The 15,811-nt window shown below is 42.6% G+C and overlaps 1 protein-coding gene across 2 annotated transcripts in view; it reads right to left on the reverse strand.

Annotated features, from left to right (window-relative positions):
- Window positions 1–15,811, reverse strand: part of TCEA1 (transcription elongation factor A1) — a 152,946-nt gene that overhangs the window by 79,188 nt on the left and 57,947 nt on the right. Inside the window, exon 9 of one of the 2 annotated variants that reach the window (XM_069731350.1) lies at window positions 13,093–14,688. The exons of the other annotated variant lie outside the window; for it this stretch is intronic. Coding sequence (XP_069587451.1) covers window positions 14,638–14,688 — 51 coding nt within the window. The 3' untranslated portion in view covers window positions 13,093–14,637. Of the gene's footprint in view, window positions 1–13,092; window positions 14,689–15,811 lie in introns of those variants that run through there. 2 annotated transcript variants of the gene reach the window in all.

Raw genomic sequence — 15,811 nt, forward strand, 5'->3', positions numbered from 1 at the left:
GCACACTGGTGACATCATCGCGCCCTCTGACCTGAACGTCACAGTCAGAGGATGGAAGACGCTGCAGCGCTGAAACTGGGAGAGGTAAGTATCGCAGGTGCCGGTGCAGGTGGGGGGTCCGCTCGCGGAGGCTGACACTATAGCACGCCAGTGTCCCCGACGGCGAGTGGGTCCCCTGCCTGCTCAGGGTCCCGGCCCTTGCCCGGGTGCTGACACCCGCCATGGGCGGTCTTTTTTCTGTGACTATCGGCGAGCCACATGTGGCTCGCGAGCTACAGGTTGGGGGATCCCTGATGTAGAGAGTGTGCAGGAGGAGGGGCAGCCCTTCTACAATTAAAGGGATTGTCCACTACTTGGACAACCCGAATTCAGAGCTGCGGCCACTCCCTTCAGATGTCAGTTATCTCCGAAGGTGGGGAGAGTGACGGCAGCTCTGATTGGCTGCAGGGAGAACCAGTGCCGCCCCCTCCTGGAACCACACAAACACCAGTGAGTATAGGGAGGGGAACACAGTGACTGAGAAGGGGCTCCTAGGAGTGGACGGGCACTTTTTTTTATTTTGCAGAAAATATATCTCTCTTTTGGGCTCATATTCACTTGGGAGAAAACGGACGAGTGCAATGTGAGAAAAAAATCGGACTCTGACCGATATTATTCAATGGGTGACATCTCATCTGCGATTTTTTTCTCAGCTGAAATCGGACTGAGAAAAAAGGCTATTAATATAAGCTCACAGTTGTATACTTAGCCTTTACTGGTGATTAAACTACGGGACCCCCAAAAAATGACTTGGGTCCCCCTATAATTAACCAGCAAAGGCTATGCAGACAGCTGCGGACTGATATTAATAGCCCAGGAAGGGACCATGGATATTGCCCCCTTAGCTAAAAACATCAGGTCTCAGCCACGCCAGAAAAGGTGCATCTGTAAGATGCGCCAATTCTGGCACTTAGCCTCCCTCTTCCCATTTGCCCTGTAGCGGTAACAAGTGGGGTAATAGCTGTGTCTACACTCTTGATGGAATCTATTAATATTTTTTAATCCAATATATTTTTGCAAGATTGGAAACTGGATCATCTTTTTTCATTTCCACAAGTGGTTCCTTGCAGATCCGTGCCTCCTTGGACGCCTAGCTGGGGTGAGCTGGTTAATCTTTTCCCCTTTTTTCTCCACACATATATTTGATCACTGTGTGAATTTTATTTTAACCTCATGGTCCACAGGACTTAGATGTTCTTTTGTTCACTTCAGACACTGAATTTTATGGTGAGGATACAGGAGAGGTTTTCTTCTGATGACTCTTCCATGAAGGCCATATTTGTGCAGGTCTCTCTGAACAGTAGAACCATATACCACAACTGCAGAGTCTGCTAAATCATTCTGATGAACGAAAAACCTGTAGGAGAGCTTCGTTTCCACATGCGAGACACGGACGTATATCTCGCAAGTGAAAACAAGCCCTTATCTGGTGGATATTGAGAAAATGCACTCAAATTACCCGAACCTGACAGACCTATTCATAAAGGCATATAGATCTTAGTAGAGGCATCAGCTGCAGCAGATCCACGGGTCAGCAGATCACCGTATCAAGTATAATAAAATTGGAGATTTGGGTATAAAAACCGTGCCGCCGAATACGGGTTTTTGCTCATTTTGTTTCTTGTAGATTTTGTATGTTTTATGGCCACTGTGAACATGCATTTGTGTACTGCATGTATATCAACTCAAACCAAGCTCAATTTTTGTGTTTTTTTTTTGTATTTTTGCATTCTGTGCAAGCCATGGTGTGGCCTCTCTCTCCTGAGCTGGCAAATACATTTAAAAGTTTCCCCAGACTGGCCTCCACAGGGTCAGGACCTGGTCCTTTTTGTCTGCCTTTATTCACACACTACGGTCAACTCTGACATATGGTAATAATAATCTTTATATAGCGCTAACATATTCCGCAGCACTTTACAGTTTGCACACATTATCATCGCTGTCCCCGATGGGGCTCACAATCTAAATTCCCTATCAGTATGTCTTTGGAATGTGGGAGGAAACCAGAGCACCTGGAGGAAACCCACGCAAACACGGAGAGAACATAGAAACTCTCTGCAGATATTGTCCTTAGTGGTGCTTGAACCCAGGACTCCAGCGCTGCAAGGCTGCTGTGCTATCCACTGCACCGCCGTGCTGCCCGGGTAAGGTTTTTAACCCCTTTCTGCCAGCTGACGGAATAGTACGTCAGCTGGCAGATCCCATGCTTTGAGGTGGGCTCCGGCGGTGAGCTCACCTTAAAGCCGCGACACGTCAGCTGTTTTGTACAGCTGGCATGTGCGCGCAATGAGCGCGAGCGGAATTGCGATCCGCCCGCGCCCATTAACTAGTTAAATGCCGCCGTCAAGCGCTGACAGCGGCATTTAACTAGCGCGGCCGGAATATCTCGTACCGCTGACCCCCGTCACATGATCGGGGGTCAGCGGTGCATTGCCATAAAAATTTTAAAAAAATAAAACATACACATATTTGGTATCGCTGCATTCAGAATCGCCCGATCTATCAATAAAAACAAAGGATTAACCTGACCGCTAAATGGCGTAGCGAGAAAAAAGTAAAAACGCCAAAATTACGTTTTTTTGGTTGCCGTGACATTGCATTAAAATGCAATAACGGGCGATCAAAAGAACATATCTACACCAAAATGGTATCATTAAAAACGCCAGCTCGACACGCAAAAAATAAGCCTTCACCTGACCCGAGATCACGAAAATTGGAGACGCTACAGGTATCGAAAAATCGCGCAATTTTTTTTTTTTTTTAGCAAACTTTGGAATTTTTTTCACCACTTAAATAAAAAATAAACTAGACATGTTAGGTGTCTATGAACTCGTAATGACCTGGAGAATAATAATGGCAGGTTAGTTTTAGCATTTGGTGAACCTAGCAAAAAAGCCAAACAAAAAACAAGTGTGAGATTGCACTTTTTTTGCAATTTCATCACACTTGGAATGTTTTTCCTGTTTTCTCTTACATGGCATGGTAAAACCAATGGTATCGTTCAAAAGTACATCTCGTCCTGCAAAAAATAAGCCCTCACATGGCCATATTGACGGAAAAATAAAAAAGTTATGGCTCTGGGAAGGAGAGACGCGAAAAACGAAAATGAAAAAACAGAAAAAGCTCCGGGGGTGAAGGGGTTAATATTAGACAGTGTAGGACCGTCCTGATCAGGGGCACCTTGACGATGGATAATCTTGGCTTTTATGCTATTTTTGATGAAAGACAGTATTACTAAGAACACTTATTTAAATGCACTTTGCTTTTTACTTATTTAGTTACAGCAGGGTTTTTGCTCATTTTGTTTTTTGTAGGTTTTGTATGCTTTATGGCCAATGTGAACATGCGTTTATGTGCTGCATGTATACTAACACCAAGCTCAATTTTTGTGTTTTTTGCCGCTGAATAAGATATAAGATCACTTGTATTTGAAATAAAATACAGTCATGGCCAAAAGTTTTGAGAATGACACCAAAATTATATTTTCACATGATCTGCTGCCCTCTGGTTTTTATTAGTGTTTGTCTGATGTTTATATCACATACAGAAATATAATTGCAATCATATTATGAGTACCAATAGGTTATATTGACAGTTAGAATGAGTTAATGCAGCAAGTCAATATTTACAGTGTTGACCCTTCTTCTTCAAGACCTCTGCATTTCTCCCTGGCATGCTCTCAATCAACTTCTAGACCAAATCCTGACTGATAGCAGTCCATTCTTGCATAATCAATGCTTGCATTTTGCCAGAATTTGTTGGTTTTTGTTTGTCCACCCGTCTCTTGATGATTGACCACAAGTTCTCAATGGGATTAAGATCTGGGGAGTTTCCAGGCCATGGACCAAAAATCTCTGTTTTGTTCCATGAGCCATTAAGTTATCACCTTTGCTTTATGGCAAGGTGCTCCATCATGCTGGAAAAGACATTGTTGGGCGCCAAACTGCTCTTGGACGGTTGGGAGAAGTTGCTCTTGGAGGACATTCTGGTACCATTCTTTATTCATGGCTGTGTTTTTAGGCAAGACTGTGAGTGAACCAATTCCCTTGGCTGAGAAGCAACCCCACACATGAATGGTTTCAGGATGCTTTACAGTTGGCATGAGACAAGACCGGTGGTATCGCTCACCTCTTCTTCTCTGAATAAGCTGTTTTCCAGATGTCCCAAAAAATCGAAAAGGGGATTCATTAGAGAAAATGACTTTGCCCCAGTCCTCAGCAGTCCACTCCCTGTACCTTTTGCAGAATAACAGTCGGTCCCTGATGTTTTTTCTGGAGAGAAGTGGCTTCTTTGCTGCCCTCCTTGAAACCAGGCCTTGCTCAAAGAGTCTCCGCCTCACAGTGCGTGCAGAAGCACTCACACCAGCCTGCTGCCATTCCTGAGCAAGCTCGGCACTGCTGGTAGTCCGATCCCGCAGCTGAAACAGTTTTAAGATACGGTCCTGGCGCTTGCTGGTCTTTCTTGGGCGCCCTGGAGCCTTTATGACAACAATGGAAGCTCTCTCCTTGAAGTTCTTGATGATGCGATAGATTGTTGACTGAGGTGCAATCTTTGTAGTTGCGATACTCTTCCCTGTTAGGCCATTTTTGTGCAGTGCAATGATGGCTGCACTTGTTTCTTTAGAGATAACCATGGTTAACTGAAGAGAAACAATGATACCAAGCACCAGCCTCCTTTTAAAGTGTCCAGTGATGTCATTCTTACTTAATCATGACTGATTGATCGCCAGCCCTGTCCTCATCAACACCCACACCTGTGTTAATGGATCAATCACTAAAACGATGTTAGCTGCTCCTTTTAAGGGAGGACTGCAATGATGTTGAAATGTGTTTTGGGGGTTAAAGTTCATTTTCTGGGCAAATATTGACTTTGCAAGTACAGTAATTGCTGTTAAGCTGATCACTCTGACATTCAGGAGTATATGCAAATTGCCATTAGAAAAAATGAAGCAGTAGACTTTGGAAAAATTAATATTTGTCTCTTTCTCGAAACTTTTGGCCATGACTGTATAGTCATCCACAAATCTCTAATTTTATTATAAATCTTTCGGAATGTCTTTTGCAGTCAAGCGGGGGTTCTGATTTGCATCTCTAGCAATCTTACGAGCAGCTCTCACTGAAATCTTGCTTGGTCTTCCAGACCTTATCTTGACCTCCACTGTTCCCGTTAACTGCCATTTCATAATTACATTTTGAACTGAGAGGCCAACTTGAAAACGCTTTGGTAACTTCTTATAGCCTTTTTCTGCTTTGGGCCTCCTCCATTGAGGTGATAAACAAAAATATATATTTTCTTTCATTGCCGTCATGTTACTTTGCATTATGTCCTGAAATGCATTTGAAGGGTTAATAAACTACCTAACAGCTGTTTTGAACATGTTGAGGGGGTTCTGTATTTAAGCAGTGTCAGTTATGGGGGTTCTCCAATATATAGGTCCCCAAAGGCACTTGAAAATGGACTATGTCCGTGAAAAAATAAATGTTGAAAATTTCCTTGAAAAACTATTTACTGCTGCAATTTAGATCTTCTCAAATTCTAACAAAATAAAAGAACATTTTACAAATGGTGATTATGTAAGGCAGACGTGAGGGAAGTGTTATTAGTAGTGATGAGCGAGTGTACTCGTTACTCGGGTTTTCCTGAGCACGCTCGGGTGTCCTCCGAGTATTTTTTAGTGCTCAGAGATTTAGTTTTCCTTGCTGCAGCTGAATGATTTACAGTTACTAGCCAGGCTGAGCACATGTGGGGGTTGCCTAGTTGCTAGGGAATCCCCACATGTAATCAAGCAGACTAGTAGCTGTAAAACATTTACAGTGCCGGCAAAAAAAATCTTTACAAGTTCAATGAAACCACAAAATCTTAATATTCAAGTGGATTCAAGTGTTTTATTGTGGATATTTTATTATAATTAGTATTTTGTCATGTACATTTTATCACCATCTGCAGTCGTTTAGGCATGGATTCAGCAAGGCTGGCTAAGTATGTGGAGTCCATGTTTACCCACAGTGTCTTCAGCACCGCCTTTAGTACTGTATATTTTTGGTCATACCGTGACACGGTACTTGGACGACGCACGACCTTTGAGCCTCCCCTGACCAGCCTGAAAGTGCTCTCATCACTAAACATCACTTTCTTCCACTCTTCAGATGTCCAATCTTGATATTTCTTACAGAAGTCAAGCCTTTTCTTCTTCATTGCTGCTGTGAGCAGGGGCTTCTTTGCAGCACGGCAACTTGGTAGACCCAGGTCCTTCTGCAGGCGATGACGAATTGTCCTAGTTGCGATGTTCTGGAGGAGCATAGGGTACTTGTTTTTTAGTTCAACGGCAGTTATAGAAGGATGTGACATCACTTCACGCTTCAGAAGCTTATCAGTCCTTGGTGAAGTCTTCTTAGGTGCGCCAGAGCCTGACTTCCTCTGCGGTACCATCCCAGGAGGCAATGATGCCGCCGACCGCGTCAGTTGATAAATTGCTTCTCTTGACACCCCCAGACCTCTAGCTACAGCAATCACTGAATCCCCCTTCTCGAGCAGAGTCAAGGCACGGGATTTCTCTTCCATTTTAAGCTTCTTTCGACCCATTGTGGGAGATAATAAAAAACTGAGGGAGATAATAAAAGACTGCCTAATAGCAAAACTTGCTGGGCTGCACATAACAACCAATCAGAGAGCAGCTTTCGCTTAACCAGAGAAGTGAAAACTGAGCGTTGATTGGTTGATATTTGCAACAAAGCCAGCTTTAAAGGGACACCGTCACCTGAATTTGGAGGGAACAATCTTCAGCCATGGAGGCGGGGTTTTTGATTCACCCTTTCCTTACCCGCTGGCTGCATGCTGGCTGAAATATTGGATTGAAGTTCATTCTCTGTCCTCTGTAGTACATGCCTGCACAAGGCAATCTTGCCTTGGGCAGGCGTGTACTATGGAGGACAGAGAATGAACTTCAATCCAATATTGCAGCCAGCATGCAGCCAGCGGGTAAGGAAAGGGTGAATCAAAAACCCCAAAACCCCGCCTCTATGGCTGAAAATTGTTCCCTCCAAATTCAGGTGACAGTGTCCCTTTAATATTAGACAGTTTTTTATTATCTCCCCCATTGTGTACACTTTTAAAAAGTGAAATTATGATGTGGATTTTATATGTAAAGTTTTTTTTTGCTGCGCAAGTGTAAAGGTTTGCTGCCGTGATGAAAACTAAATCTCCGAGCAATAAAAAAAAAATACTCGGAGGACACCCGAGCAATGAGTACCCTCACCACTAGTTGTTAGTGTTTTTGTGTGGCGTGACTATCTGGATTAAAGGGATAATTATAACTGATTTAGCTCACTCGAGTGTCTTCGGCGTGCTCGAAAAATCGAGTCCCCGTGGCTGCATGTCTCACAGCTTAACAAACAGCCCATTCCTGCATGTGTTGTGGCTGTCGAACAGCAGCGCGACATGCAGCCGCGGGGACTCGAACATAGAGTATCTTCGGCGTGCTCGAATACTATTAGCATACAAGCACGCTCCGATAACACCTTTCCTGCTCACTCGTCAATAGTAATCAAAGTTTGAGAATTGCAAATTTTTTTAAATTTCTGTCCAATTTCTGATATTTTTATAAATAAACAAAATTTATCAATCTAAATTTGCCATTATCATAAAATATGTACCACGGAAAAAAAAAAATCTCAAAAGTACTGGAATATATTGAAACATTCCAGAGTTATTGTCACATGCAGTGACAATGCAGATTTAAATAAATTTGGCCTGGTCATTACTTCATCCATTTTAAATGAATTGAGCTGGCGGCACAGATTGGGGCGCAGTGCTACACATTCACAGGGTCACTGGGGATGGATCCACAGCGATCAAAAAGAAGAAAGCCAATCAACCAGATAAGGTCAGAAATGATGACAAATTTATTTTAAGAGTTATTTATTCTCACAATTAGGTTGATCATATAAAAGCCCTAGAATATGACAGGACATGTTTATTTTAGAAAACAAGATTGTAATTTATCACATATTCCTACCATGATCAGAAATACCGCACCCCATCCACATTTGCGTCCATTGTAGTCACCATGAAGGATTACCCAGTCTTCCAACAGAAAAAAAACTGTTCATATAAAGAAATCATTGCTATCATCATGTACCATAAATAACTGCAGTCTGAGAAAATATAGACGCCGTATGCTTTCACATTAAATATAGAAAGAAAGAAAAATCCTGGCGATCGGAGATATAAAACATATGGCTTAGGAAAACTGCTAGTCTTCAACTGCCGAGGACGGCGAATACATAAAATCAATGTAGTTTTCGTCCATCTACGAAAGGAAGTAAAAAAACCCAAACCCTTTTACACCACCTGCCCACCACTAGAAATATGCATATCCAGATTGTGGTTTACTTTTGGGGGGCTACGATAGAAGAACCAATCAGACTCCTATTCTTATTTCTCAGGGGCCGTTTGAAATTCAAAACATGCATCACGATTGGTTACTATGGAAGGTCCTCCGCTTAGGTTTTATATAGTTTTTTTGTTGGGTTATGTTATCAGGTTGTCACAAAAATATATATTTACTAACTTACAGGGGTTATTCCATAAGCATTTATTACTTCTCCACAGGATAGACAATAAATGTGTCATTGCTGGGGTCCGGATGAGGAGACCCTCACTGACCCTGAAAGCAACGATCCCAAAGTTACCTCTGTGAATAGAGCAGAAGGTGTGACCAGAGAGTGAATGGAGCAGTGGTCGCTATCATTCTGGTCACACGAGACCCCCATCTTGTGATTGGTGGTTGCCACAGTGGTCACACATTTATAACCTATCCTGGGTGGTCATCTGATCGCAAGTATATGATTTGCATAATTTGAGAGAAGCGATGCTAGGCGGCATGTGACCGTGTGTGTGTGGAAAGTACTGCAAAATCGTGACAGTGTGCAATGTGCACAAGTTGCAGCCACACAGAGTGATTGCAGCCAATTGACAATTTTTGCTAATCAGTGTGTTGGATCTGATTTTGATCCCTTTTTGGTCTGAGTACATTTTTACCTTCATTGTGGCATTGGTTTTTGTGGAATGAGTAGGAAAAAAAAATTCCAAGCTTCTCCTTCTCATTAAAGGGACTCTGTCACCTGAATTTGGCGGGACTGGTTTTGGGTCATATGGGCGGAGTTTTCGGGTGTTTGATTCACCCTTTCCTTACCCGCTGGCTGCATGCTGGCTGCAATATTGGATTGAAGTTCATTCTCTATCCTCCATAGTACACGCCTGCGCAAAGCAATCTTGCCTTGTGCAGGCGTGTACTATGGAGGACAGAGAATGAACTTCAATCCAATATTGCAGCCAGCATGCAGCCAGCGGGTAAGGAAAGGGTGAATCAAACACCCGAAAACTCCGCCCATATGACCCAAAACCAGTCCCGCTAAATTCAGGTGACAGGTTCCCTTTTAATAGTAAAAAGTGCAGTGCTGTTTACGGATCCAAACTCTTGAGTGGCTGGTTTTGATCAGCACTGTGACTTCACATTATTTTCACAAACTCAGCAAAAACTACATGGACAAGTCAACAGCCCCAAATAATTTAATGGTAGGTGTTCTATAAAAGAAAAAAACATGGATAGAAGACGCATGGTAAAAATGGAGCGACCACACAGCGAAGCATTGTTTAATGATCCCAGACCCCCGAACACCTTACCATCAAGTATTCCTCAGGTGCTCCCAGCAAAAAACGTTACCCCCTAATCTCTCGTAGTGTAGTGTAGTGTAGTCTTCCCCGGAATCTAGCATCTTTAACTCTTTTGGGTCACACGTGTGCTCCTTTCCTTTGCCTGATCACTGAAGGGACCGTTGTGTTTAGTGGAGTGACGTCCACCAGTGTAAGTCTATGGAAACTCAGCGTCAGGCTCCATAGACTTACCTTATGGAAACCATTTCCAGTCCACACATAAACCCTTGTGTGATCCCAAGAGTCTGGTTTGAGGTCACCTGAATCAGAAGAAGATAGGGCGACATTGGAAACCTGAGAAGGCGAGAATCAGTAAGTATTTTAATGCACCTACACTACATCACGCACATATTTAGAGGGTGTAAGGGGATGACATCTTTGCGCAGAGTGCTTCCTAGGCAGTGGTGCAGCCTCATCTATAAGATGCTATATATAAATGGTCAGTTTCTACAGCGCTGCAGACAATCAGTGAGCTCAGCACTGCTGCACTATTAGATGGCAAAAGCCACTTAGTTGCTGAGTTTAGTGACTGGCTGCAGCGCTGTTTACATGAAGTCAATGCTGCAGACAATAACAGATGCCAGGAGCAAGATCAACACTTGGACCAGGGGATGGTGAGTAAAGTGCAGTTTGTAATTTTGATTGTTAAGCAAACTGCACCTAGCGATAGGTTTTCTGAAATCCATTCAATATTAAAATGAATGATTTGTCTTTGAAAATGTGCAGACATGCTGTGTCCTAAAGTGCAGAGAGGCTCCTTTTAAATCATGCTCCATACTGGCTAATAGACGAGTCCTTATTGGGAGACGAAGGTCTTTTTTTTTTTTACAAATCCTCAATGGGGCATTTATTGGGTTTACAAACCAGACAAATCGCTTACAGTTTTAACTATAGCAAAGGCAATAAAAGATCCATGTATGCACTTAGTCATATGTACACACGTGATCAAAATTGTTGGTACCCCTCGTTTAATGACAGAAAAACCCACAATAGTTACAGAAATAACTTGAATCTGACAAAAGTAATAAAAGATCTATGAAAATGAACAAATGAAAGTCAGACATTGCTTGTCAACCATGCTTCCAGATTTAAAAAAAAAAAAAACAACAAAAAACATGAAATAGGCCTGGACAGAAATGATGGTACCCTTAACTTAATATTTTGTTGCACAACCTTTTGAGGCAATCACTGCAATCAAATGATTCCTGTAACTGTCAATGAGACTTCTGCACCTCTCAACAGGTATTTTGGCCCACTCCTCAAGAGCAAACTGCTCCAGTTGTCTCGTGTTTGAAGGTTGCCTTCTCCAGATGCCATGTTTCAGCTCTTTCCAAAGATGCTCAATAGGATTTAGGTCAGGGCTCATAGAAGGCCACTTCAGAATAGTCCCATGTTTTCCTCTTAGCCATTCTTGGGTGTTTTTAGCTGTGTGTTTAGGGTCATCATCCTGTTGAAAGACCCATGACCTGCGACTGAGACCAAGCTTTCTGACACTGGGCAGCACATTTCTCTCTAGAATCGCATGATAGTCTTGAGATTTCAATGTAGCCTGCACAGATTCTAAACACCCTGTTCCAGATGCAGCAAAGCAGCCCCAGAACATAACAGAGCTTCCTCCATGTTTCACAGTAGAGACAGTGTTCTTTTCTTGATATGCTTCATTTTTCCGTCTGTGAGCATAAAACTGATGTACCTTGCCAAAAAGTTCAATTTTTGTCTCATCTGTCCATAGGACATTCTCCCAGAAGCTTTGTGGCTTGTCACCAAGTAGTTTGGCAAATTCCAGTCTGGCTTTTTTATAATTTTTTTTTCAACAATGGTGTCCTCCTTGGTTGTCTCCATTGAAGTCCACTTTGGCTCATACAACGACGGATGATGTGATCTGACACTGATGTTCCTTGAGCTTGAAGTTCCCCTTTAATCTGTTTAGAAGTTTTTCTGGGCTCTTTTGCTACCATTTGTATTATCCGTCTCTTTGATTTGTCATCAATTCTCCTCCTGCGGCCACGTCCAGGGAGGTTGGCTACAGTCCCATGGATCTTACATTTCTGAATAATATGTACAACTGTAGTCACAGGAACATCAAGCTGCTTCAAGATGGTCTTATAACTTTTACCTTTAACATGTTTGTCTATAATGTTCTTTCTAATCTCCTGAGACAACTCTTTCCTTCTCTTCCTCTGGCCCATGTTGAGTGTGATACACACCATGTCACCAAACAGCACAGTGAGTATCTGTAGCCCTATTCCCAGGCCCACTCACTGACTCCAAGATTGTAGACACCTGTGATGCTAGTTAGTGGACACACCTTGATTTTACATGTCCCTTTTGTCACATTATTTTCAGGGGTGCCATCATTTCTGTCCAGTCCTATTTCATGAGATTTATTTATTTATTTAAATCTTGTGGAAGCATGGTTGAAAAGCAATGTCTGACTTCATTTGTTCATTTTCATATAGCTTTTATTTGTTATTACTTTTGTCAGATTCAAGTTATTTCTGTGACCATTGTGGGTTTTTCTGTCATTAAGCGAGGGGTACCAACAATTTTGACCACGTGTAGGTCAGATGCTGTATACTTCAATGCTCTTATAGACCCCCATTCACCAGAGGTCAAAAGTGTGTCCTATTAGACTGCATCTAGCAGGTATGTGTCTGCATACAGATTATATGACTGTATAGGAACCATATAGTACATACCATCTTGTGCCAGACCCCACATATGCCATCACTGAACTAATTTAATCCCAACCCCACACACTGTGAAGACTATACAGACAACTGTAATGGTGCATACAATCAGTATTGGACTGGCCCACCAGAGGACCGGGAGGATCACAATAATTCACTTACTGTTTATACAAAATGATATGCTGCCAAGAAAGAGGATTTTAAAGTAAGCTAAAAATCACTGCACCCGACAAATGAGCGTTTTGCCGATTTATCAGGTGACTACTGCATTTTTTAGACAAGTCGATAGTTGGGGACAACCATTCCTATGAAAGCTCATTTCCCGATTATCAGCTCGACAAGATGGGAGATGAACTCTGCTGTTAGCACCACTTATGCATGGTGGTCCCCAAGAATGATTTTCTCTGGTGGGCCCAAACTACTCCAGTACGATGCTGTATACACTATGTAGCAAAGGTGGTCCTCTAACATCTACACCATTCTGGTACTTTGTGGGAGAACTCAGCAGCCAAGATCTGCTGAAGGAACAGGTCTATGACCTCAGAGTCCTCCGTTGTCTGGGAGCTCACACCTCAGCTATAGCTTCATGTTCTTACATGAAATATAAGGAGCCAGCAGATGTCATACAGATGAAATGCGATGCGGGTCCTAAGATGTTAACGTATGACTTTATTCTAGAAAACAAACCTAAATAAAAATTTCTGGACTGTAAACCAATGTAATAAAATGGAGACAACTAGTAGCATACTGTATACAGGTAGAGATGGCGATTCTGTGATGTGAACATGACATTAGTTACACTTCTTATATAGCCCTTACACTGCTATAGTAATATAGCTATCGCTCTCCCTCAGGTCATGGAAACTGCAGGGTCTAAGGGATTTAAAAAAAAAAAAAACAACAAAGATTACATAGAAGCGGGCAGTAATTCTGACTCCGCAAAACTTCTGGCAGTGCCTGATAGGTGACGAGGGAGTCATATTGAACATATCTTTTGGGGAAAAGTTTTATTTAAATACATCCATTTGGGCTAAAAATGATATTTCCCAATCAGGTTTCATTAAATTTTGCCCCGTTTGCATTCTCTAGCCTCATGTCTATTGCTGGCTGCAAAGTGAACGGAGGATCCATCAGTAACCTCATTCTGGAGGGAGAGTTTGAAATCTTTTATCTGTTTTTTACTCTTTGAGCTCCCCTCAGCTGGTTTATGACCACATCAAAATGAACGTGCAGGGAAACAAAGAGCACAAAAGGTGGACAACCCTTTTAAGGCTTCCAAAGAAAACGCATGCAAGACACAAAGCAACTAAATCTAAGAACAAAATGGGCCAACGTGAACACAAGTAGGTGAAGAATCGTGAAAGGTAAAAAATGCATTGTTTGTACTGCAGTTATTATCTCTGCACAATGTGGCGTTTTTCTATTCCATAGAGCAATGCCAAGCGTCTGCGGGGCTCAACAGTGACATGTCCAAGGTAGAGATGAGCGAACCCCAACTGTAAAGTTCGGGGGTTTGTACCAGACACCTAGTGTTCGGGGCGGAACTCCGAACAAGGACTTCTCCTGGAAGTCTGTTACCGTGTTTGAAGTTCGGGCGTGAGAGAGAAACCATTTTACAGCACCAAAGTTCATAGGTCCCCATTAACTTCTATGAGGTTCAAGTTCTGGTTAAGGTTCAGGTAAAGTTCTGGTACCCAAACCGAACTTTGGAATTAAGTTCGGCAGATCTCGAACTTCCCCAGGTCCGCTCATTCCTAGTCCTGGGTTCACCTCTGTCAGCTTTTCCTTCCCCTGTGCTTTACAATGACATCTATAGTGGTCTCCTGGAGGGGCGCGACAGCCATAAGCAGCAGAGGGGAGGAATTCAAGAGCTTTTTTTGCAGCCGACACGGCACACTTAGACATTAATGATTGCCCAGAGGACACTTGGCATGCGACTCATGACAAATTGAAAATTATTTTCTCGGTCATAATCCTACAAAGAACTAAACTGGGGTTTCCCTGTAACCTATGAAGCACTTTCAGCAGTTTTGTGGGGTTAAAACCATTGACAGACACCCTTTAATGATTGGGTTGCTTCCAATGAACCCCAATGTGACTGTGCAGCTTGGAATTTCTTTCTTCTCTACTTTTGACAGTAAAAAGAGCATAGTGACTTCTGCTGGTGAATTATTCCAGAAGGCATCATTCTCAGTTAACAGGGAGGTAACTGCTTCTCAATAAATTGCTTGATGTCGGTCATTTCCTAATGGCAAAAAAAACAAAAACAATATGTATTAGCATCATATGTATTAGTTCACATGTTCAGTATTTGGGCAGTATTTTACCTCAGTATTTGTAAGCCAAAACCTGGAGTGGTTAATAAATACAGAAGTGGTGACGTGTTTTTATTATACTTTTCCTTTGATTGTTCCTCACCTGGTTTTGGTTTACAAATACTGACCTAATACTGAATGTGTGAACATGTCTAAGGGTATGTGCCTTCCCCGCCTAGACACTGCTTGTGTCGGCGCCATCACTCATGCGATCTCCTTGACCCTGGATCACACTCCCTATGCGGTCGTCTTGATCCGGCTTTGCGCCACCACTGCACCACCAATTGCTGCACTATTTGGGTACAGGCGACAGCCATTAACCCTTTTCCCTGCTGGGACCTCTGGGGTTGCAGGGCCACATTAGAGCAAGTTCACTTTCCAGCGTACCTGATCCCAACCGGATGTCTATAATGAAGATTGGACCTTCCTTTAGTGTCTCCTTGTGATAACTTAGACTTTATATCCGGCTCCTGGGTTAGGGTGGTTTCACACTTGCGTTTTTGTCTGCAGCGTTTTTTTTTCAAAAAAACGCATGCGTTTTTTTTCCCTATCTTTAACATTGAAAACGCATGCGTTTTTTTTGTGTACGCGTTTGGTCGCGTTTTTTGACGCATGCGTTTTTTTACTGCATGCGTTCATTTTCTGAAATGCTACTTGTAGTATTTTTAGAAGCGTTTTTTGGACCAAAAAAAAACGCATGCGTTTTCATGCGTTTTTTTGGGGTCAAAAAATACATTGGAGTCAATGGGGACGCATGCGTTTTTTGGTGCATGCGTTTTTTGCGGTAAAAAACGCATGCGTTTTTTTATTAAAAAACCAGAAAACACACTGATATGCCACCCCCCAACATAAAGGTGATAAAGGGAACCTAACCCTACCCCTAACCCTACCCCTAACCCTAAACCTACCCCTAACCCTACCCCTAATCCCTTTATGGTTAGGGTTAGGGTTAGGGGTAGGGTTAGGATCCCTTAGGGTTAGGGTTAGGGGTAGGGTTAGGGTTAGGGTTAGGATCCCTTAGGGTTAGGGTTAGGGGTAGGGTTAGGGTTAGAG

This window comes from Ranitomeya imitator, chromosome 6 (genome assembly GCF_032444005.1).
Source record: "Ranitomeya imitator isolate aRanImi1 chromosome 6, aRanImi1.pri, whole genome shotgun sequence".
Taxonomy (NCBI): Eukaryota; Metazoa; Chordata; class Amphibia; order Anura; family Dendrobatidae; genus Ranitomeya; species Ranitomeya imitator.